Source organism: Barbus barbus (genome assembly GCF_936440315.1).
Source record: "Barbus barbus genome assembly, chromosome: 3".
NCBI classification, from domain to species: Eukaryota; Metazoa; Chordata; class Actinopteri; order Cypriniformes; family Cyprinidae; genus Barbus; species Barbus barbus.
In genome coordinates, this window is record NC_136731.1 from 23,374,436 (window position 1) to 23,400,020 (window position 25,585).

Genomic DNA, 25,585 nt, shown 5'->3' on the forward strand with positions numbered 1-25,585 from the left:
AAGACCATCAACTCTACCGTGCGACTCCACCGGGCAGGGACACCGGCAAGGGATAGAAGTATCGCATTTTATTTTAGTTTATTCATTTATATGTTTATTATTGAAATGTTGTTATATGCATGTGTCAATTTTATTTAATTTCTTTATTTTCTTAAATATGTGGGTATATAGTATTTATAGAGTTGTAACTTTTAGTTTTAGTTACTTTTTCTTATTTGTAAGTCGCTTTGGACAAAAGCGTCTGCTAAATGACAAAAGTAAAAGTAAAGTAAGTTAACTTGTGTTTGCTTTAAATCACATTTCTTTTCTAACATAGCCTTACTTAGACTAATTGTTTGGTACTGCAAGTAAGCTGTGTATACAAATTGTGGGTACTTTAATCAGATGAGTGTAAACGCTCCACCTTGTTGCACTCCAAACGGATGAAAATTAATGTTTGTAACATTAACTGTGACATCTAATCTATCTGATGCCCCTCAGCCTTTACATCCCGGCACCAGGTCCAGCCTCTGCCACATTCTGTGCTACGTACAGTTACTGTCTCTGTTGTAAGAGCACCATCTATACATGCTAAGAAACACCTTCACACCCTTAAAACACTCCATTAAAGGTGAAGTCTGCAGTTTTTTACTGCCAGGGAACGGAATTGCAACAGCAAAGGTTTCCCAAACCTCTGCTATTGGTCGGACAAACAGAAAGCCCTGACCCAAACTCACGCTATTGGTTGAGCCAATGCTGCTGTTTTGGGCTGGTTTCTCAAAGAAACAGATCAAGAAAGTGTCAAAGCCATACAGTGTTTACAAGATGCAAATGGTTTATTTATAGTTATAGAGACTGAAAAAATTACATGCTTCACCTTTAAAAATCTTTTATCTTTAGCTCTCAGCTCTCTTATTCCTTCTTTCATACACCCAAATGAAAAGATATTTGTACAGTTTTGCAAACAAGTCTTTTTGTATTAAAAAAGAAAAAAAAAATGACAAGAGTTTTGCACACCATTCCTGTGCACCGGATTAATTTGTTACATTGTTAATTTTTATTTATATACACCCAATGAGTCATTGATCTGTGTTTTGGGTAATTGAATAAAGTAAAAGTGTGACATGCCTCTGACTCTTTCTGTGATACCGTTTTTAAAGGTTTTATTGACTGCTGGAGGCCTGTTCCATTTTAGTTAAAATATGTGCCCAAAAAGAGCCTTTTAAAATGATTTGACTCAGTTGTGTGCTGTTATATCACATGTGACTTGCTGAAAGAATACTAGTACAATAGTATACATCTAATTCCGTGTTCTATTTCTATATGCATTAAGACCACAGATATTTCATATCCATATTCAGAAGAGTTGCCTGTCAATGTGCGTTTTTTTCAATGACGAAAATTCTGTTTCCGCACAGACTTTTTTATATATTATTGTTACATCTTTGCTTTTGTCTGTTTGACAAAAGCTCCACAGCTAATTACATGTTTGATGTTACCTATAAAAGAAGTTATGCAACTACAGAGGTTCTTTAGATAGTACAACCCGAATTCCGGAAATGTTGGGACATTTTTTAAATTTGAATAAAATGAAAACTAAAAGACTTTCAAATCACATGAGTCAATATTTTATTCACAATAGAACATAGAGAACATAAATGTTTAAACTGAGAAAATTTACACTTTTATCCACTAAATTCATTTCAAATGTGATACCTGCTACAGGTCTCAAAAAAGTCTCATCATCTTCAGTGCATAACATCATCAAAAGATTCAGAGAAACTGGAGAAATCTCTGTGCGTAAGGGAAGGCGTGATTCTGTCATTGACATTACTAAATGGGCCCAGGAATACTTCCAGAAACCACTGTCGGTAAACACAATCCGCCATGCCATCTGCAGATGCCAACTAAAGCTCTATCATGCAAAAAGGAAGCCATATGTGAACATGGTCTAGAAGCGCCATCGTGTCCTGTGGGCCAAGGCTCTTATAAAATGGACTGTTTCAAAGTGGAAAAGTGTTCTATGGTCAGACGAGTCCAAATTTGACATTCTTGTTGGAAATCACAGACGTCGTTGTCACGGTTCATAGAATCACTGTCTCATCCTTGCTTGTCTGTTGTGGTGTGTGGTGTGAGGATTTGCAGCACGTTTCTTAATTTGCATGTGTTGTGAGGATTTGCAGCTCGTTTCTTAATTTGCATGTGTTGTGAGGATTTGCAGCTCGTTTCTTAATTTGCATGTGTTGTGAGGATTTGCAGCGCATGTGCTGTCAAAATGATGTAGATGTTTTCTTGATTTGCTGGTGTTTTTTCCTATTTGCATGTGTTGTGAGGATTTGCAGGGCGTTTCTTAATTTGCATGTGTTGTGAGGATTTGCAGCACGTTTCTTAATTTGCATGTGTTGTGAGGATTTGCAGCACGTTTCTTAATTTGCATGTGTTGTGAGGATTTGCAGCACGTTTCTTAATTTGCATGTGTTGTGAGGATTTGCAGCACGTTTCTTAATTTGCATGTGATGTGAAGATTTGCAGCTCGTTTCTTAATTTGCATGTGTTGTGAGGATTTGCAGCGCATGTGCTGTCAAAATGATGTAGATGTTTTCTTGATTTGCTGGTGTTTTTTCCTATTTGCATGTGTTTTCTGAAGTTGCAGTGCATTGAGCTCTCTCGGCCACCGTAGTTATCCCACCAGTCACTTTGTCAGAAATTGTCATGTGACAATTCGCACGAATCACATGAAACTGCACAAATTTGATTGAGACCCTTTATTTTTTCCATATTTGCAGGAAGTGCACTAAAACATCAGTCAGTAAGGATCTTAGAGCTTTATAAATGAAAACATTTTTTACGGTCGCTACTGTGACCTGTGAGATTAAATGGTTTAAGGACTATTCACTGCCATCTTCTGATGGTTATCACATGTCTATACAATCACATGACAGCATAGCAAAGGGGCAAACAAGTACAAAAAAAATATAAAGGCATTTTATTAGTAAACAGCCACAGACAGACTGCTGAAGGCTTTCGTTCTGGAAACAATTTCTAACCAAAAAACAAAAACAACCCAAAGAAACCCCAACGGTGTTTTCCCCGAGCAGTATTTTCCCCCGAGTCATCCTCATGATGGGTCATTACATGGTCAATATTGCACAACGCATATCAGTAAACTAAAATCTGCTGCTGTCATGCTTTAATGCATTTCTCCTAAAGGGGATTCATGCAGTGTGGCATGGCTGAAATAGGTGAGTTTGTTTCCTGAACAGAACAGATTTGGAGAAATGTAGCATTACATCACTTGCTCAGATCCTCTGCAGTGAATGGGTGCCGTCAGAATGAGAGTCCAAACAGCTGATATAAACTCCACAATAATCCACAAATAATCCACACTACTCCAGTCCATCAATAATATCTTGTGAAGTGAAAACCTATATGAAATAAAAAAAATCCATCAAACCGTTTTAACTTTAAACGATAACTTCTAGACAAAATACTAGTCGATAATCCACTGTAGCATGTCCTTCAGTGAAAAAGTTCTGCTGTCCTCTCACATCAAAACCCACCAACATATTTGTTTAAAACTGTTTTGGACTGTTTTTGCTCATAAACAGTGCTGGAGAAAGGAATGGAGAGATGACGTATTTTAGCCAAAAGCAATGGTTTGAAGTTAAAAAAAAAGTCTTGATGGATTTGTTTCTTACAAACATGCATCTTAATGTTAACTGATGGACTGGAGTGGTGTGGATTATTTGTAGATTATTGTGGTGTTTTTATCAGCTGTTTTGACTCTCATTCTGACGGCACCCATTCACTGCAGAGGATCCATTGGTGAGCAAGTGATGTAATGCTAAATTTCACCAAATCTGTTCCGATGTAGAAGCAAACTCATCTACATCTTGGATGGCCTGAGGGTGAGGACATTTTTAGCAAATTTTCATTTTTGGGTGAACTATTCCTTTAAAACAGCTTGTTAAATCTTAATAAGATTTTTTCTTTTTGCTTCATTTTTTTTGCATTACGTGCTCGTCATATAACATTCCAGAAAATATACTATAAATCAAATGTTTATAGATTGATATAGATTATTCTCTCAGACTGTGGGTTTTAATCAGAAGCGTCATGAGGGGGTGTGTGCTGGGCGGAGCCTGTCAACACGGTGAAGAAATGCAGTGTTTGCTGCAGCGGGCTCCGTGGAGCTTTACCAAATCCTTGCGTGTTTTTTAAAGGTGGGAAATGGCCTCGCTCCAGAAGTACAGGTTTATTCGCCAGTACGCCACAGACGACGCGCGGGTTTGAAGACAGCGAGTGGGCAAAGCGCTCGCTTGCCGTCGCCATCCAGATAAAACTGGGCTCGTGGACAGACGAAAGCAGACAACAGGATCTGGACACGTTTACACAGTCCTATGTAGGTACCACCTATCAGGTAATGGACACTGTAAATGTCCTTCGCAAAGCGAGCGTGTACAGAAGCATCGCTGTCTGCACCTGTCACACATGCATTATTAACATGGCCATTGTTACGGCGACAGATGATGAATAGAAAAGTTTAGCGCTCAGGAGTTGGTTTGGACATTCATTCAAGTCACTTCTAAATGCAGAATTTTTTTACACACTGCACATGCTACACATTTTCTTGCGTTAAAGCGGCTGGACTCACTGCTGGTGTTGTTATTGTTCGAGAGTTTGAGGCTCGGGGACGGTTACGCATTATTATGCAGCGCATTATGACGACGTACCGGGGTATTGTGACGCAGCCGCTCTCTTGTAGTTTTCCGAGAATAAAGAATTCAAATTTAGAATCAGTAATTGTTGCGTGGCGAAACCGAACTTGCTCAGTGGAGCAAGCTTCCGCATAATTTTGCATGATAGCTGTTTTTTTTTTTTTTTTTTTTGTCACACGTTTCTTGTCCTGCAGCTTCTTAAAATATCATCACAAATATTTGTGTGATTATTGTAAGGAACCGGTTCTTTCTGCTTTGGAAGGAAAGATTTTAAATCTATTTAAACTTTATAATTGTGTACTTTATTTAGGAGTTTTGAAAGGTTAACATTTGCTAAAATCACTGTACCCAGACTTTTAACTCGTCCCTCTAAAAGTGAATATATAAAATTGTATTATCTGTAAAAATAAGGCACAATATCCTGTATCAGTAAGTAATTTGGAAAAAAAACTACCTGTACATTTTACTTTTTTATACAGAGTGTAATTTAAATAATTATATAATATGCTTTTTTTCTTAAAAACAACATTGATAAAATATGTACTATATACGTTTATATACTATGTACGTCTGTATTTAAGAGTATTTTTTCAGTTTTGACAAAGAGATAAAACACTATACATACAGTTTTTGTGTGTGTGGACAGCACAGTAACACTTTAAAGATCATAAATAAAATTTTTAGATCATGATCTATTAGATATCATCACACAAGTTATTATTTGACAGCTTAATTCAGAAAAAAAAATATTTTTTATTATTATTTTTTTCCACAAAAATAAGCTGCTTGTTGTGTTGGCAAGTCAAAGGTATCTGGGTATTTTGGCACGTGAATTTTCTTCCACCGTGTCATGTTCAGTATAATGACTTGTTGACGTTTATCCTTTCACTTATCATAGTGCACAGGTGTGAAGTGATAAATATATACCAGTCAACCACACACCTGCATCCTTAAGACGCATTTATCAAAGTCAAGCTTCAGCTGTCGTTCAAACTAAATAGTTATTGGCCTGAGGGGAAAATATCAAAAGTTTAGGAATGAGCCATATACACTTATATGCATTTGGTTTGTTGTTATCGAAATATCATCTTATCTAGTGTATCATGTTATGGAATTGACATTCATTTTTTGCATTATTCCCAAATCTTATTCATTCCCAGCCATGTGACCAGCCATGCAAGTCTGTAATGTGGTGGTCGATTGTTTGTTGTTGAAAGGTTACCTGAAGCACATTCTTTCTCTTGCATCACTGCTACAGAATGTTGCCAGTCACATTTTTTAGTCTGTAAATAGATTTACAATGGAAGTGTTAACTTGGGGCAACAGGACGCTGGTTACTAGATTAAAGAAAGACATTGTGCAGATCTCATCATGACCCAATCTGCTCCTCTTTAATCAATGTCCTATTGTCAGTACATGGGTAAATGATTTAAACCTTTGTTAGTTTAATCTTAATAAAGTACCACATGTTTACTCACATTTTTGGTGGGATTAGTGCACTTGAGCCCATTGTTTGTCTATTAGACCCGATCATGAGGGGTTTCGCAATGGATTCTTCAGCCTCTCTTCTGGAAGTTCAAGTAAATGCGTATAGTTTGCTGCATGCATAAGAATTTAAAAAGAACAGCCGGACGTTTGTGTGAAAGAATCCAACGTATTTGGAAAATCATGCATTTGGTAATAAAAAATAATGCATACTGTTTGAAAAAAATGTGCTTTATTTTTGGTTGCTTTAGGCTAAAAGACGGTTTATTGATAGATGAAATATGTTGAAGGAAGGTTTTATTGCAGAGACATTGATGCACAGTGTAGTAGTTCTGCAGTGTGTGTGTGTGTGTGTGTTATAGCTTGATACCGTGATGCAGCTTAAAAAAGACCAGATGACTCAATATGACCCTTCTGCATGCTGGGGGTCAGTGACCCATTTTGTAATGTGACACACACTTATTACATTCCTCTTGCCTCTGGAACTTGTTTTCTGAGATTTGTAGGCTGACCTGAGATATGAGATGTTTGTGCTTGTTTCTCCCAAATTTCCTAAAAATTCTCTTTTTATAGTCATTTTTCTTTTAAGACTATTATTCACAAATGTGTGGATAAACTGTCTATTCTCTCAAATATTTTCCTAAGAACATTTTAATTTCTTAAGAATAAAATGATATTCTTAACAGCATAATAGAAGTTGACTGATTTTATACTGTGCTGCACATGAGGTTACATTGTTTAAAACAAATCAAAACATTACAGTGGTAACTCTTAATGATGCAATCTCTTTAACTTTTGCAGTTGCAAAATGTATTGTAAAATGCATGAAATGTGTTTATTTAATGACTTTAGCTGTTGCAGAATAATTTTCTTATGTTGTAATGCACAATATGTGAAACTACACAATAAATTAAACATTTTACCTTTAAAACAAGTTGTATTTAAAGGGATTTTAGACAAATATGGGTTTATCAAAACTTTATTTATAATGATTTTGAAGTTTTGTTTTAAGAACAATTTTAAGAAAAAAGAAAAGAAAAGAGCATTTGTATTTTTTGGAATACAAAATGTTCTTATTTCTTATTTGGAAATAAGAGGAAAATGGCATTTAGGGAGAATAAAGAATAAAAGAATAATAATCCTTAAGAATAAAATACTGCCGAATACTGTATATAAATGTAGATGTGTGTAAATACTTTAAGCTATTTGTTCTCTTTTCCCTTTTGAAAATTTGACAAATTAAGATTTGTTTTAGTGCAAACAGAAACATAAATATTTTCAAAAAAAAAAAAAGTAAGTATTAAAATGATTAAAATTTCTCTTTCTTGTTCCTTCTTTCACATTCTCCATCACTATTTCCCCACGGTGTTAATCTTCTTTGAACATTTGAAAACAATGGCTTCATTCACAATATTGCATGTTTAATAACTTACTTTGCCACTCTACTTTTTTACTCACAAACAGATTAATGCCTAACACATAGTCTTTGTGAAATGAATGAAGGGTCAGTTGCTGTGCTCTGGACTGGTAAGAGTTTACAGAATAAGCGCAGGTCAGAGCACAGATGTGACGGTGTGTGTTGTGATGTCTCTTGTGTAGGTGAGAGATGGATATGAGAGAGGTGTATGTGGTGGCCGGCAGCTTTGTGGGGTTCCAGCTCTTCTTCTCGTGCGTCAGTCCAGTTCTCTCTTCCAACTTCACACAGGGTTATGGGAAACTTCCTCCAAACAAACTCAACGACTGGAACTCCAGGTATCAGACTCGTATAACTTAGCACTGCTCTAATAGAAATTTGGGTAATTTGCATGCATGCATGGATGGGTAAACAGTACAAATAGAGATGGACTGGCCACCAGATACGTATGGATGGATAAATAATCATCAAACATGCACAGATATAGACTAAAGCAGGGACAATGAAGTCACATTTCGAGGAACTATGCATGTATAGCTGTGTTAATAATGCTACTGGGTCCATGTGTGAAGCAAAGAGCAATTGGTGCTGGATTTGTGAAAATTAAAGAAAAAAGTGAAAAAATTCAAAACTTTACACCGGTAAATCTTAAAGGTATATTTGTTAAGTAGTAATGTTCTAATGCTTATACTTAAAACAGCCCAATAAATGAATTAAACATTTTACCTTTAAGAACTTATATTGGATTCTAGGCATTTAGACATCTTTTAAAGGGATACTTCACCTCAAAAAATTTGATTTTGTCATAATTTTCCCTCAGGTTGTAACAAACCTTGTTTCTTTCTTGTGTGGAACACCAAAGAAGATGGAATGTTGGTAACCAAATAATCGACGGTAGCCATTGACTTCCATTTTAAGGAAAAAAATACAATGGAAGCCAATGGCTACCAACAACTGAATTTTTTTATTTTTTTTGCACACATTCTTCAAAATATCTTCTTTTGTGCTCCGCAGAAAAAAGAAACTCATACGGGTTTGAAACAACATCAGGGCAAGTAAATGATGACAGAATTGTCATTTTGGGGTGAATTATCCCTTTAAGAATCATTTTTAAAAAGTTAAGAAGTATTATTAATTCTGATCTAAGGATTAGTTTTTTTTTTTTTTAAAGAAAATAATATTGCAAAGGACTTTAAATAAACGTAGAGATAATTCAAGATTCTTAAGAACTTCAGAATTACAAACAAGCTTCCAAATATCATTCATAATGTTGTCATACATGAGTGTATACCAACATGAGCGAGATCTAGTGATCTCTGTACTGTACTGTACTGTACTGTATTGTGAAATGTAGGTGAATGGCAGTTTGGTCTAATCACCTTTCCTCTTTGTAATCTTCTGAACCTGGTTAACTTTGACCTTACAGCACTTAGTTAGGAAGAGATAGGTATCTGAACAATACTTATATAAAATGTCAGAGGTTAACCACACAAGTTGAATTGTTTTTAGAAGATGTTAAATGCCACCTATTGTTGTTTTGACATCTTACATTCTTTTAAAAGTCATGACATAGTGAATGAAACCGATATGATATTATGTTAGCAAATCGAAATGGTTTAACACTGTAATGGGCGCACAGAACCAACTGCATTGATCACGTGCACTGTAAAAATACAATTGCAGCAGTTCTTTCTTTTCCTATAAAGACTACTTTAATTTCTGAATGTTAAACAAACCCTGATTTTTAAAAATGGTACAATAATATGCTTGTAATTAGAGTATGTTTGTTTTTTTTAGTGCAAAGCATTTTGCACAATAGATTGCTTATCTGTTTTTAAATTAGTTTATGGATGCCTGAAAAAAACTGAATGATGAAACATTTTTCACGCTCTCAAGGGATGAAAATAAGGCTGTATTGTTCATTTGATGTAATCAGGTAAAGTGATGGCAAAGCATTTCCTTGATTACTTTGTTCACAATACTTAACAGGGTACAACAGAGAATGAAAAAAAAAAAAAAAAAAAAAAACATTAGATCATTGGTTTTCATAAAATATTTGGCTTTTTTAATTTGTGTCGTGTCAAATATTGAGAATTGTCTTATAGGGGTTCTCACAGCGCAGATAACAGATATGAAAGTCTACAGTCCACACACAATGTTTTCTCACAAACTCACTCAGACACATGCAAACCAAATCACAGTTCATTCACTGTCAGCTATCTACCATAGATAGTTTCCTACTGTGTCAGCATCATGTTATCTATGTGATATTCCTAATGCTGATTTCTTTCGACCCAGTGTGCAAATCATAAAATGACTTTTTGTGGCCCTTGGCACAGTTATTAAATGATTGATTGTAGGGTTAGTGTTAAGGTTGTACTTATATGTGTCTATTTGGTTCCAGCATGTCAAAATTCAGATTCATGCATTGGAATTGAATCATTGAACTGAATAGGCAACTGTACAGACCCTGGAATGACAGGAAGAATGACAATGAGCACCAAACTTTGATGATTACTGAATATTGTTTCATCTGAGCTGTTTTTATGTCCTCAGGCTGGTGTCCACTGTCCATGCGTTAATTGTGGGGCTGTTTTGCCTCTATATCCTCTGGTACGACGATGTTGTCAATGAGGACCCCGTCTGGTAAGATGCTGATTACTCAAAAACAGAGTGGATTTTCAACTCTGTGTACTACTTGGATCTCATTGTGATATTTCACATTTTTCACTGTTTACAACCAAATTCAAACAATGCATCTTTCCGCTATTTTTGTTTACAGTTAGTACCAATCAATATGTAAGAGTCAATATCATGGACTATACGTTCAACTGAGAAAAATGTCCTGAAGTTTTAATTGGAACTTTTTCTTTGTCATCAGTAATGTGTCCTCTGTAGTTGCCAGTGCACACAACAAGCCGTCTCATTTGTCTTCTTGTCTTTATTTTTCTTTTCTTCTTTCCCTCTCTTTAATCTTTCCTTTTCTGCCTGCTGCCTGTTTGGTCTGCATCTTTGCATCCTGAAGGGGAAGAATGGTAATTTGTCTTTAGTGGTTGTCACCTCCTCTGTCCTCTATAACTCTGCTCCAAAACCTAGTGAGCTACCTACTGCTACAGCATTTTATGACCTAATAATACTAATACTAATACTTTTTATAAATATTTTTATAGTATGTTTTTTGATTCATGTTTCTGATTCATATTTAGGTTGCTGTTTGTTAAAAGCTCTGCAAAATACAAGGCAGCTCACTAGGAACAGAGTGCATGTCTCCTTTTCATCTCACTTATATATTTATATCTCTTCTTTTGGCATTTTCTTCTGCTTATTTAATGGAGTGCAACACTCAAGGTCATTTCCCCTTTTATTTTCTGCAGGGAATTCATGAAATTCTTTAATAAAGAGCCTTGAGTCATGCCAAACATCTTTGTTTTGAAGCAAAAAAGTAAACAGAAGGAAAAACAAAGTAAATTTTTTTATGACGGTATGAACAAAAAACTGAAAGTTTACTCCTCCTCAGACCATTCAAGATCTAGATAAGTTTGTTTCTTCATGAGAAGAGATTTGGAGAAATTTAGCATTTCATCACTTGCTCTGCAGTGAATGGGTGCCGTCAGAATGAGAGTCCAAACAGCTGATAAAAACATCACAATAATCCACAAGTAATCCACACCACTTGTGAAGTGAAGTGAAGTGAAAAGCTGTGTGTTTGTAAGAAACTAATCCATCATTAAGACATTTTTAATTCAAACTGTTGCTTCAGGCTAAAATACGAGTTCAAAATCCATAATATGGCTTTCTTCAGTGAAAATATTATCACGCTTAAATAGTATAGGAAGATCAACTCGATTACGTCTCGGAGTAGTTTTGTTTTGAAATCAATGATAAATAATCATTGAAATAATGATATTACGCAGCGCCTGAAAATAGTCCCCAGCTATATTATCATTACTAGTTACCTAGCTGGGGACTGTTTTCAAGCGCTGCGTATTATCACTGCACCTGCTGCACCCACGGTACGGCAGCAAAGTTCCTTGATTATTACGCCGGAACGAGAGTATAGTTCCTAGCCATATCAGCCCAGAAACTCGCAACTTTTCATTTTCCGTCAGTCTTGGTACACAGTGTAACTACAGAAGATTCAAGTTTTAAATTAAAATATCAAAACATGCTAATGGTCTAATCCGATTCAATGATCTATGCTAAGCTAAGCTAAAAGTGCTACCGCCAGACCCGGAGATCGGCTGAATGGATTTGAAAACAGTAAAACTCAACTGTTTAACTCTAAGGGAGTTGGAAAATGAGCCTATTTTCAAAAATAGTGGCATGTTCCTTTAAATTCTTGAATCTCTTTTTGTTTTGTCACATCTGCTCTCACTTTATTTATTTTCCCCTTTCTCATCACCTCTGTTTTCTTTGGTCACCTGTGTGAGTGACTGAGTGAGTCAGTGAGGGACCCATATTTCTGTTTGTTGTCAGTGTCTCTTTTCCTCTCTCCCTTTTCGCTCTGTCAGATCAGAGAGTTTTTAATCTTACAAGGCGCCTTTTCAACAGGAAACAACAGATTCCCAGACCCCCTCCTCTGTCATATCATGTGACAGTCCTCCAGGCCTCCTCTCTCCTCTGATCAGCCCCTCTCTCACTGTCCCATAGGTCATCTCGGCAGTAACGCTCCCTCAAAAACACAAGAAAAGAGTGTTAGAGAGAAGAGAGGGAGACTGCCGAGAACCCATTCCCATCCAAACCTCATCTCATCCTCATCCCAATACAAACAGGGTCATTCTATGATACAGATGCCCTTTTGAACAAGGTTTTGCAACATTTTTTTTAAAGCGAATTTCTTTATAATTTTGTATTACTAGGTTTCATTGTAGATAATGTCACCTCTTTGGTTTTGTTTCATGTCCAGTTTGACTCTTCAGTGGGTGTCGTGGGATCATGGCACCGTTTAGAATGAAAGGTTTCTCTCTTTATTTTGCTGTTTTTGTTGCGACCCGTCTGAGCAGCCACAGCATGGGTTGTAAATATCCAGTTTCAACTGTAGGTAAATTGCATTGTGCATCTCAAGCTATACTGATCAATATTAATATAAGTCAGTCCATAACTAATGCATTTCAGGGCCGATCGTAACAGAGTTGGCAGTTTTACAGTTTAGCCATTATGCTCAAATATATTTGCCCTAAACGAAAACTACAATTAAAACCATGAAACAATGTTTTCGTTACTTCAAATAAAATGAATGTAAAGTGAACTTAATATAAGGAAACATGAACTAAATTAATTTCAGTTAGTTGCCCAATCAACATCTCAATTTTTTGTCAAGTTGTTGTATTAAAATAACAAATGAAAAATTAAATAAAAACTATTAATAAATTATTATAGATAAATAAATAGATATATATTTTAAAAAATGCAGAAAAACACAGCATATAAAACTCGTCCTCAAGGCATAGTTATTATAGTTAACTAAAAATACTTCAAATGAAATCAACTTAAAGTGGAATAAAGTAAAAAAAACTAAATTTGTTTCATCTCTAATTTTCATCAAGTTCAATTTGAAGTACTAAAATAACTTGAAAAAATAATAATAAAAAAAGAATAAAAATAGATAGATCAAAATAAAAGTTAATATAAAAATAAAAATTTAATAAAATAAAATTATGAAAATAACTAATAAAATAAAAAAACTAAATCACAATATTAATATAAACTACAATGATATTTAAATATGAAAATAACACTGGCTCAAGAGTATGATGCTTCAAGGTGAATTTTAGAAAATTTAGTGCTAATATTTCTACAGACAACTTGTTTTCAAGTTTCATCAGTTGTTTACTGTAAAAAAAAAAAAAAAATTACGGTAAGAGTGTTCCTTCTGGCAAACTTGCCATAATATCAGCTGAAGTGATAAAGATATTTACATGTCCTTGCAGAGTTCATTTGCTGAAAGGAGGATTATATCAGCTGCTGTTTTTGAAGTATGAACTAATACATTATTTTAATAAGGGGCAGTTATGATGGTAACTAAGTTGATGCATAACAACAACATGCCTTTTAGTTGACATCCTGACAAATGTGGGATTTGACTCTTAATTTGAACCAGGAAATATATATTTAGAGGATTCTAAAAAATTAAAAACAAAGAAAAAGTATGATGTAGGTTGAGAGAGAAATATTAAGGAGTCTTCACTTCTTTACTTAATTGATTTTATTCTTTTTTGTCTGTCCTCACTCCTGTGTTTCCAACTATATTAACCATATTCATATTTTTTACAGTCATTATGTACATAATGAAGGACGCAAAAGCTACTCGTTTTGTAGAATGACTCAACACATTCTTGAAAGTTGAATTGGTGTAATTGCTTTTGTTTGTTAAAAGCAGTCAAAATGATTACACTTATGCCAGTTTACTCCATTTTTTTAAAGAAGTTTGATCCAGTCTCACCTGAAGAGTTACACTCCACAGAGCCTTTCAAACTTTCAAGCCGATCTCTTTGTGTTTTATGGTAAATGCACTGCCACCCATCCTTTCACTATAATGGCTTTCATTAGACTCGTCTGTACTGTAAGTCTGGCCTGTCGCGGCAGTTGTCATTCAGTGAACTGAATGAGATAAAAGGTGAAGAAACGTGGTTAGGTGTGTCCATTTGAAGGCTAATACTACATCTATTTGTCCAAATAAACTGTGACCTAAATAATTTTTCCTAAACCAATGAGTTATCATTCAGGTAAAAATAAAATAACCTGATAAGTAGGTTAAAGATTAATGTCAGAATGACATGTTCCACGATCGTACTATAATAATAGCCCATGAAAGAAATAGATTAAATAGGGCACACATAAATTTTGGGGGAATTTTAATTATAATTTTTAAAGAAAAGTTTCTGGTGTTATATATTTTTCCTGCCAAATTATCAACAAGGTTATGTATTTAAGGCTACAGCAGCGTTAGGATCATTGATCAAATATTATAATTTTTGTTGGTATTTTGAATTAGATTTTATATTTTGTTTTAGTTATTATATTATTTAGATTTTTAGTTATATTTTAGTTTATTTTAATTAAAGTTTTAGTCATTTTGTCATTTTATTAGTGTTTTAAATGTCTATAGTTTTTATAATTTTTTTTATTAATTTTAGTTATGCATTTACTTAGATATTTTAGTACTTCAAAAAAAAAAAAATGTTGCCTTGGCAACTGAAATAAATTAACTTTTTTGCTGCTTATTTAATTTTTTAGTAAGTTTTTTGTTTTTAAGTTATGTTTTCTTTTTATGGGTTTAGTTTTAATTATTTATCTTAACCCTGAGCTACAGTACTTTTTGATTAATTGATTATTGTTTCATTTTATTGCTGTTGGTCAGTGTCTAATGGCCCATTAATAAATTTGAGAATTGTCAATAAATATTCTATAAAATAAATGCTTGATTCGACTTCTCAAATTTGTGAGCATCTTATTGCAAACACAGAACGCTGATGAAAAATAGCATTTTTATTTAATGCAATTTTGTCGTCACAGATTGTGTTAGAATCATATAAACTGTATATAAGGTAGAAGATGTATATGGTACATCGTCCACCTTATGACTCCATATAGTTTTTATATAAAACCTAATAATCATTCATAAACAAATTCACATGCAGACCCATGCAAAATGGCAAAGATATTTTAAAATGTTAGAACGTGCTTGATTTCATTCAACAGGTGGAAAAATTTGGTCTACTACAGTAAAGCCTTCCTTATTTTTTCCATATATTTAGTAAGAAAGATTGTAAATACCACTTGCACACATAAGTTTTAATATTCCAGGTGTGAAATCGTGCATTAGTGCTGGATGGGCAGTGAGTGAGAGTTGAGTGTTTGTCAGAGGGGTCAGAGGTCACAGCGGAGTCACGCTGAGAGTAACTGAGCTTCCTGTGTACGAGAGGCCGCTAGCGCTCGAATTGAGATCGTGTTTCACACACACCTCCTCTGCTACTGGACACCTGTGACCGCTGTGTATCAGTTCCCTGATCTCCTTACAGGGTCAAAGAGAGACACACATCTCAGGGACACACGTACTGTAACTCTGGCTTGAGATATTCATCTTCTATATGGCGAGTGCATGAGCTCGTTTAGTCATTTCATCAGTAACTCTCAAATGACCCCGGCGACTGCCCTTAAATGTATTTTCATGAAAACAAACAGCTTAAACCAGCATATGCTGTGGTGCTTGAAGCTTGTCCATGTGAAAGCCTCCACTGAGTTTACATCTCGCAATTCTGAGTTTATATTTCGCAATTTTCTAAGAATTGCAGGGGGAAAAGTCAGAATTGTGAGATAAAAGATCAGTTACATTTTTTATTAGTTATTTGTTTGTTTTTTTCTCTGTGGCATACTAAGGTCATCACGACAGCCTGTCAAAATAAAAGTTTGGTTTAACTAGAAAAAGTTATGACAGAAATATATTACTATTGTACAGTAGAATGTACTCAAAGTATTAATAATAATACAGTTTAAACATAATTTAAGGAATATCACACTATCACAATTTTTCATCCATGTTTTCATTTAAACAGTACACTTCTGTTGTGCATCACTTTGTTTGCTAAAACTGAAAGGAATTTAATTTGATTATATTTTAAAGATTAATTAAATTGTTAAAGTTTTATGAATTCATTTATTACCAATTTTTATATAAATTTAGTGTATATAAAATCATAAAACACAGAATCCAGACAAACAAATCTTTTTTGGTTATTAAAATGTAAAGCTTCAGTCTGTAACTTTTGGCCCTCTAGCGGTTAGTAAACAGAATTGCGTGCGTGTTGTGGAAGAACATTGTAGCCGGAGCTACTTCTCTCTGTTTATGTCTATGACGAATCACGCAGGTACTGGCTACTCCGCAGCGGTACCTACCCGAACCAGTCTAAAATAGTCAGAATATTATACATATTATGGGTGTACCGTACTGATTCAGGACAAGCCAAAAACACGGCTTGGAAAATGGTTTCATGGTGTACTCGCTTATTATATAAATGTAGTTAATTTTGAACACAAAAAAGTTACGGACTGCAGCTTTTATTAAACCATTACAAATCAAAAAAATTAAATGGATAACAGAATTTTTTTTTTTAATTAATAAAATAGATTTCAGTATTTTTAAAATGCATGAAACTGATCTGATATCAGACGGTTCAAAATGTCACAAGTTTGCTACAAAATACTCTCAGCAAACACTAACAGTCTGATGCCAATTTGTTTTATATAATAAACAGTAGATTTGCAGTTAACTAGATTTGTAGCTATTTACTTACAAGATATGATTACATGCAAACGTTGTAGATTAACAGCAGTCAGATATCACTGCATGTTCAGCCAGATGAATTGAATTTGACTGGAATGTCTGTGGTGTAATGTCAGTTGTAGAGTTGGCAGTGTGGACAGTGGCGTGTTGCCAGTGATGATAGTAGACTAATAAATGGCTTGAGGCCTGGGTTTCCATCTGCAGGTTAACTGGATGGTGATGCTTTTACCGATTACACCCTTCAGAAACAAGACGTTCATGTTAATCTTGTTAAATCCAAACATTTCCATTGCTGACTGACTGCATTGCTTCTACTGTTGTCTTTGCCTTTTGTTGAGCTGTATCCTCTTTTTGTCTTTCCTCAGGGGTGATCCTAACATGGTTAAGCTCAATGTGGCCATCACCTGTGGATACCTGTTCTATGGTATGAATCATTGTTTTGTTATGGAAGTTCAAGCACAGATTACACACAGATCTTTTCAGGTTTGTCTACATGTTTTAACTCGCTTGTTTTCTCTTCCGTCATCTCTTCTTCTCTCAGACCTGGTGCTGCTGGCCTGTAACTGGAGTACCATGGGTGACACTTTTTTTGTCTGTCACCACTTGGCGGCGCTGTACGCTTATGGATTTGTGCTGGTAAGTACCTAGAAATACAAAGAACATGAAAGGCCCTTGAAATTGTGGATATTTACTATAAATAAGGATAAAAATAAAAAATCTTTAATGATAAGAATCAAATAAAAGTGAGAATGGAAAGTTCTTAGGTGTCATACATACATTATAGAAAAGTTTCTGTAAGTGTCATTTTCAGCAATTCTTTTTTTTATTATTTTAATTTAGAATTGTATCATTTTGAATATAGTCTTTTAATATCACAAATTGCCTGTTTTCTTGGACTTGTATCATTTATTTGTTTAGTTATTTAATAAGTTCATTAGCGCAGTATTTCAGTATAATTGAAATACTATGATAGTGTTTATTAATATTTTGAATCAGTTTTTGTATTTATAGTTTTTGTAATTTTATGTTTTTGTCATTTTTAGGTGTTAATATGTTTTTATATATCTCTATTTTGTTTTTATTATTTTTATTTCAGTTTTAGTTGTAGGGCTGTCAAAACGATTAATCGTGATTAATCACATCCAGAATAGAAGTTTGTGTTTACATAATATGTATGTAATATTACATACATACACACACATATATTATGTAAATATAAACTTTTATTTTGGTTGCAATTGATCAATTTGACAGCCAACATCAAGTTCAAATAAATTAAAATCAGAAATTTTGCCTTGGCAACTTGGTTCTATTTAATTTTACTTTAGTGAACATTTATATTATTTTGTTAGTTTTAATTTTAATTTTAGTTAACTATAATATGCCTAGTTTATTTGTTAGTTTGACATGTTGGTTACACCACCCTGACTTAGATTTTTTCAAATATTAATACTAATGTTTCACTACTTGCATTTGAATAGTAATCATAACATACATTTTATAAATAACGATAATGATACTACTATTAATAGTAAAGGATTATTCTAAAATACTTTTAATTAGACTTTCTTCTCTTTTTTTCTTTTTCTTTTTTTCATGACTATTTTAAGATGGTTATCATGTGAAATAAAATAAATTACAATTCAGAAAATGAAAACATGTTCCTCATAGGAGAGGTATTAAATCAGTTGTCTATATGATCTACATTTGTAATGTTTTTTTTCAGACACGTGGAGTGCTTCCTTATTTCGCAAACTTCCGATTGATTTCAGAATTGTCAACGCCATTTGTGAATCAAAGGTGAGATTCATTTAATTGAAGAGATTTTGTTTAGATCCATTACCTTTCCAAATGCTAAACGTCTCATTTGACCTCTCTCCGCAGGTGGTTTTTCGAAGCATTAGCTTACCCTCGTACTCACCCGCTAGTTGTCGCCAACGGAGTAGCCATGGCGGTCGTGTTCTTCCTCGTGCGGATCGCCGTGATGCCGCCCTACTGGGCAAAAGTGTTTGGCACCTTCGGTACGCCAGCGTTCGAAAGGCTTGGTCTGGCAGCTCAGGTGGCCTGGATCGTATCCTGCATTTGTTTGGATATCCTCAACACTATCTGGATGTACAAAATCGCCCGTGGCTGCTACAAGGTCATTACCGGCAAGCTAAGAGGAGGCAAAGTGGACTCCAAAAAGACCAATTACACGAACAACCACACTGACTGAGAATCATCCACGATAACGACCTATTAGATTAGATGTATTCTCTTCCCAGAATATAGCAACATCTGAGTCTTTCCATTGCACTCTGGATGGACTGGAGAAATGATACTCTCTGTTTCAAGGTTGGGAGGAGAGCGTATCATCATCCCAGTGTGGTTTTAAACTCTACTTCATGTACAGACACTCTGACTTCACCTGCACTGGTGGAAGTCAAGCAGATAAACTAACCCGTTATGCCTCAAGCACAACCAAAGTGCCTCCAAGCACAAGGAGAAGCAATAGAACATGAGCTTATAACCACGAAAAGTCCATCAGATCTCCATCGCAGAGCCTAAGCCAGTCAGTACCCATCCATGTCTTTCTCGAAACCAATCGTGGTCGCTTTGTGAGCCGTGTTTCCTGTGATATTTACACTGATGTGCCTCAAAGGTCTCCCAACATCTACGAGTTGTTGACCATTTGGGTTGGATGTGCTTATCAACTTTAATTAAATCGCCATTGCCCGTCTGACCGGTTGCAAACCTCAGATCTACCTCTCTCACCGTGTCAAGCACAATCTCAATATGTACACCATATGGACTCGAAGAACACGAGGAACATCTTGAAAAGACGGTCCATGAGAATCAAACGCTTTGCTCTTATAGTTCAGACTTGCAGAACTCCTCTTAAGTTGCACGTCAGTCACTCTTTTGCATCTCCAGAAGACATTTTCTGTGTGAAAATGGAGTGAAAGGTTGTATCTAAAGCCTTTGAGAGTTTCACTTAGCAAATACCTGTGTGCATACTTCATTTCTGACCACGTGAGGTGACTTTGCATTAGATTCGAGGAAACTGCAGTGCTTTATCTGTTTCTCAGGTTCTTGCCTTTTCTAGAACCCTCCATTTTCTCTGAAACAGTAAACTACACAAGCACAGGTTTTAAACAGTTTCCTCACCAACCAGACTGTTTCAACTTTCAAAGCTCAAGGCTTGATGGGAACTGGTGCAAAATCACATTTAGTCCTGTTTTTTCCTGGTTCTGTTGTTTTCTTCCAGCCAAATTCATAGGATGGTTTTTTTTATTATTTTTTTTTTATTTCTTCTTTCAGCTTGTTGGTCACTAGAGCTTCCAGCCTGATGTTTAGGCTTTTGTCATGATGCATGAATGCTGTTGTGATTCTCTTGAATGTGATTTTATGTGAGCTGGGCATGTCAACCCATGTTGTGTTGCACTGTGGCATTACGATACAGTATATATGTGCGTAAAAACATATGCAGTACTTATTCCTGCCAAGTATTTAACAAGAGTAAATCCCTCTGTAGCCAGAGCTAGCATTTCTCTTCAGGTACACTTTCAAAATGAATGTTATTTTCATTGAGAATGGGAAAGGATTGCGGGAAATGTAGTATTTTGCCTTGTATCTGTAATTCGAAATAACCAAATCATCCTCCAGGCCTTGAATATGTGAAGCTATGACAATAGAGATATATTCGGGAGACGTTTTGGAGAAGAAAATGGCCATTTGGTCATGTAATTATATGTACATGTAACGTCTGAAATGAGTTGTTCATCTTCATGTTTATGGAAACAGTTTAGACTTTATGGTACTACATCAGTACAACTATTGCACAATCGAAATGCCTTTGTGGCATTGATATTGTAATAATTGTCATTTTGAAGGGCTGGTCGAAAAAATCAATAGGAAGTTCATCTACTGGACAAATTGATTGTCGATACTCAAAATTATACATTTGTTTGGCCAAACTAGTTAAATATTCATAAAAACTGACGTTTATCTACAGTTATTGATTGTTTTATGTAGAATAGTAACAAATGCCTGTTGCTTTAAAAATGAGCTGTCACCAATTCAATTATATTGATTTATTTAGACATTTGAAATTGATAAGGACCCATAATTGATAAGGAACAATAATCTATGAAAGGGTGACTAGACAGACTATTCTACCTGTCCAGATGTTTGGACGAGGATTTGCCTCTTGGATGTGCAATTTGGTGACTAGCCCAATGCCAGTATTTGAAACTCTTATGTATGTGAATATAATTTCAGTCTTGAAGTAGAAGTCGCTTTTTGAAGAAGTGATTATAAGAATACTAAAATGAGCACAGAACTGTTGGATGATTGTTCAGTTTTCCTATCTCTTGATTTGTTCAGTTTTACCTTTTACCTTTTTTTTTTTTCTTTTAACACATTACTGTTGTGGATCCAATCATCTTTGGGAATGTTAATGTGAAAATCGACACCCAACAGAGGCCTTAGAGCTCCTGTGTCTATACACTTTGAAACCGATGGATGACATGAATGACCACTAATAATATTGTCCAAGTAGCAGTCAAAACATGAGAATGACAGATTAATAAATTTTAGATGATAAAAAAACCTGATTTGTTTTCTTTTATTTTGTTTGCTTATTTTGCATTTAATGTACACTTGATTTTCAATTTACTCCACTGTTTAAGGGTTTTTAAAATACTAAAATATGTCGCACAACTGTTTTCAACATTAATAATAACAATAAATGTTTCTTGATCAGCATATTAGAATGATTTCTGAAGGATCATGTGACATGAAGACTGGAGTAATAATTCTGAATGCAAACCTTAGAATGATCATGTACTTATGAATTTACTTCTTCAGGTTTATAGGGGTTGTATGATGGATGGATTAGTAAACAAGTAATTTAGTTTCCACTTTTTAATTTTTTAAAATTAATTTTAATCATTTTTACACATTTATTTAAAAAGTAGACTGGTTTCATGAATTAAATACTTTCAATTTAGTGGGTCAAATTATTCATCCTCATACACATTTTACACACTTTTTGAAACATTTTATCATGACATGTTTTGATGTGTTCATAAATCCACTGTAAGTTTGTTTAATGTCTAAGTAGATATTTGACTTTTGAAGTCAATATTTTGAACATTTAGCTTGCTGTTTGTACATTCAGAGCACTTTTCTGTTGGCAGAACCGTTGTCAAATGACAGCTGTTTGCCAATTCTTCATGCATACTGAAGATTTATCTTGGTTCAGTGGCAACCGAACATCCTCATGTTTAAGAAGTATTGTAAAGTGAATATCTATCTGCGTGTGTGTGTGTGTCTCTATCTGTCTGTCTGTCTTCAGTTCTACCTGTTGAAAATGGCGTCAGGTAGTTCTGCTTCAGCTCAGAGCTTACGTAATAGACAGGACAGAAAAAAAGTGGAGGTAAAGAAAGCCAAAGAGGATGACAAAGGATATTAAAGCTAGCGAATGAGAGATCTTTGAGCCTGTAGTCTGGCTCTGATTGAATCCAGCTCTACTGCGTGTACTCATGGTCAATGGGTTGGGTCAGAGTGACTGTGTGTGTGTGTGTGGATAACTTTTACCAAACATGGTCACAGTGCATCTGAGGCTTACTGAAATCTCCCCTGGTACCCTCACACACACACAACACTACATATCATACATCTGCAGTACTGCTGTCTGACATTTTGTATGCCTCACACCGAGCTCAAGCGTGTACTTTTCACTTTGCTATTACCTGCCAGAGATGGTTTTCATGACTTGTTTTCAGAGCGTGTACAGTATACATTTACTGTACATGCAAAGAAAACTAAAATATTTCAAATGTCTGTTCTGACATTAAATCCAATGCACGGCACAGATTATGTTCATACGCCACTTAAGCAAAGTGAACTGCGCTCAGATATTCATCTTGAAGTTGTTCCCAGACGTAGATTTGCATTCCAGATGCTCTGTGATCTTTATATAGTTACGTTTACGAGGCATTAAATTTGTTCAGGGTTTTATTGTCTTTTCTAATCAGTGCTGTACAGAACATCAAGCAGATTTACGATGGCATTTGCTTGTTTACAATAGTCGTCTGTACATTTTGGTTGGTGGGTTCAGGATATGGATGACTACTGTGTGCAGAAAACCTGCCCGTGGCTGTTAGATCTCCTACTGAATTCCTCTAAGCTTTGTAGGTTGAATGAGCCATCGACCATAAATAGGCAGACAGACCTATCCTAGAAAGGAGCGAGGGAAGCAGGGAGGGCAGGGAAATCTCTGGAACCGGCGCTTTCAGAAGCTGCTGTAACTTTTCTGTTTTTCTCAGTTTCTCCATCCTTCTTGACTTTTCTCTGGCTCATGTGAGTCCATAAACAAACACATATATAACCATCTCTGCATCTGATGCTGATGAGTCCAAATGCTCATTCACATAAAACTGCAGCTGTTTGTCTTTTAACAATCAGTATTGTCAGCTTTTCCTTTGGCCTTTTCCTTCTGGAGTAACTGTTTTTTCTCCCCCTTGGGCTAGAGTTTTTTTTTTTTTTTCAAAATCTCTAAGCAAAGATTAGTTTCATTAAGTCCTTTCAAGATATCCACTAAATGTACAGTTCATTGTAAAGCCATGTAAAAATTACCCAGAACATCTTGGCAACACTGTAGCAACTGCCAAGCAACCGTTAAGAACATCTTAGCAACTTCCTAGCAACGCTTTTAGTAACCACCAACTTCGCAAACCTCTAGCAACTGCCTAACAACATCTTAGTAACCTCCAGAACACTTTAGAAACCCTCTAGCAACGTCTTAGTAACCACCAGAACACTTTCAAAAACCTCTATCAACTGCCTAGCAATGCCTTAGTAACCACCAGTACACTTTAGAAACCCTCTAGCAACTGCCTAGCAACGCCTTAGTAACCACCAGTACACTTTAGAAACCCTCTAGCAACTGCCTAGCAACACCTTAGTAACCATCAGCTTCGCAAACCTCTAGCAACACTTTATTAACACCAGTTTTGCAAACCTCAAGCAACTGCAAAGCAACTGTTCAGAACAAGTTAGCAACTGGCTATAAATGCCTTAGAAACCACATGAACACTTTAGCAACCCTCTACTAGGAGCCAGGCAACCATTTAGAACATCTTAGGAACTACCTAGCAATCAGGGTTGCCAGGTCTTTGTAAGAAACCGGTCCAATTGCTACTCAAAACTTCAACATGTGGACTAAAATAACAACCCTCAGCAACAATATAAAAGTTGCCCAATTTTGTAGGAAACCTGATGACTTACCAACACAGCTAGCAATGTTTCAGTAAACACCAGAACATCTTAGCAACTCTCTAGCAACTGTCTTCCAACACTTTAGTAACCAGCACAACACCTTCACAACCTTCTAGCATGAACTTTTTTTGTTTATCTTTTAATTGCTTATCTTTGCTAAATTTGTTTGACAGAGCAGTGACCGATTCACACCTCACACTGACATCCTCGTTGCGTAAGTTATTATGGATGAAGGGTGACAAAAACAACCCGTTAACACAGAACAGATTTCCAGAGCATCTAAAAAGGGGTACATCTAGTTAAATGACACCAGCATTACAAAATCATGTATTCAGATATATAGAGATGGAAGTGTTTTGGACTCATCTATTATGTGCTTAGTGAAATCCAGCTGAATGTGAAGTCCTCTCATGAGGTTGTGAATGTCAGAGCTGTGCAGCATTAGCACTTCTTCGTCTTGACCCTCATAGCAGGGCGATAGTCTGCCTCAGTCATGACCAAATAAAGCGTCCGAATTCCTCCCCTGCTCTTTTTCAACCCCTAGAATGTTTACAAGAACATTGTATCAGGCTGCGCTCCGACTGACTCCCTGACTGGGACTCGGCTACTGTATGTGAGCATCACAGAGCTGCTTTTAGAGGTGTGTTACACTCTTTAACACTGATGACTGACAAAGAGACAAATGACATCATCCATCCATACTCCAGACTGTCCCTTGGTGGAAACTTAGTTTTGGGATGAAATGCCGTTTTTGGAGTAGTGCATCTGGTTATGCTTTTACTGATGTGGAAAAAATAGTTTTAATATGTTTCAGTAATGACATAAATCAAACATAATCAAATCATCAATAAACCCAACCATGTCAGGCATGGAAATTGACAAAAATATTTTCTTTTTGCTTATACATTTTGTATTTAATAAAATTTGTCTTTTTCTATTATCTCTATTTCTATTAACATTATTATTATGGATGGATGGATTGATGGACTTTATGATAGATAGATGGATGGATGGATGGATGGATGGATGGACGGACTGACTTTATTATAGATAGTTGGATGGGTGGATTTTATTATGGATGGATGGATGGATGGACGGATGGACGGACGGACGGACTTTATTATAGACAGACAGACAGACAGACAGACAGACAGACAGATATTTCAAAATAGGCATTTCTGTATTTTTTGTATCTAATAAAACAATATCTTTTTCTTATGGTATTGATTTTAGTAATCACAACTAAAGATCATTGACTCCTTTATTTTAATCTATATTTTTATCAGTTTAATTAAACTTCACAATGATCTTTTATTTCAGCACGTTCACTAATCTTAATTAGCCATATTTCTTAACATTTGCAGGAGTTTGTGAGTCTGCAGTCAGATAAGCCGTGGATTACAGTGCTGGATAAAGAGCACCCATGTAAATGTTAGCACAATC

General features: G+C 35.4%; 1 protein-coding gene across 4 annotated transcripts; it reads left to right on the forward strand.

The window, feature by feature from the left end:
* Nucleotides 1-4,107: 4,107 nt before the first annotated feature.
* Nucleotides 4,108-21,624, forward strand: LOC306848290 (TLC domain-containing protein 4-B-like). Of its 4 annotated transcripts, none has more exons than XM_079382742.1 (7): nucleotides 4,110-4,381; nucleotides 7,782-7,934; nucleotides 10,153-10,242; nucleotides 17,245-17,303; nucleotides 17,421-17,515; nucleotides 18,606-18,679; nucleotides 18,764-21,624. In XM_079382742.1, exons 2-7 carry the CDS (start codon nucleotides 7,789-7,791, stop codon nucleotides 19,092-19,094), a joined length of 795 nt encoding a protein of 264 aa, XP_079238868.1. In that variant the 5' UTR covers nucleotides 4,110-4,381; nucleotides 7,782-7,788; the 3' UTR covers nucleotides 19,095-21,624. The 4 variants fall into 4 exon arrangements, with proteins under 4 accessions (XP_079238870.1, XP_079238868.1, XP_079238871.1 ...); XM_079382743.1 differs by having other exon boundaries at nucleotides 4,122-4,399; XM_079382744.1 differs by lacking the exon at nucleotides 7,782-7,934 and having other exon boundaries at nucleotides 4,108-4,381.
* Nucleotides 21,625-25,585: the final 3,961 nt, after the last annotated feature.

Bases quoted from the DNA above. Each gene is read 5' to 3' on its own strand.
- LOC306848290 (XM_079382742.1), top strand. From the start codon at position 7,789: ATGGATATGAGAGAGGTGTATGTGGTGGCCGGCAGCTTTGTGGGGTTC. The intron at 17,304-17,420 runs GTATGAATCATT...TTCTTCTCTCAG, and splicing joins CTGTGGATACCTGTTCTATG to ACCTGGTGCTGCTGGCCTGT. The intron at 18,680-18,763 runs GTGAGATTCATT...CTCTCTCCGCAG, and splicing joins ACGCCATTTGTGAATCAAAG to GTGGTTTTTCGAAGCATTAG.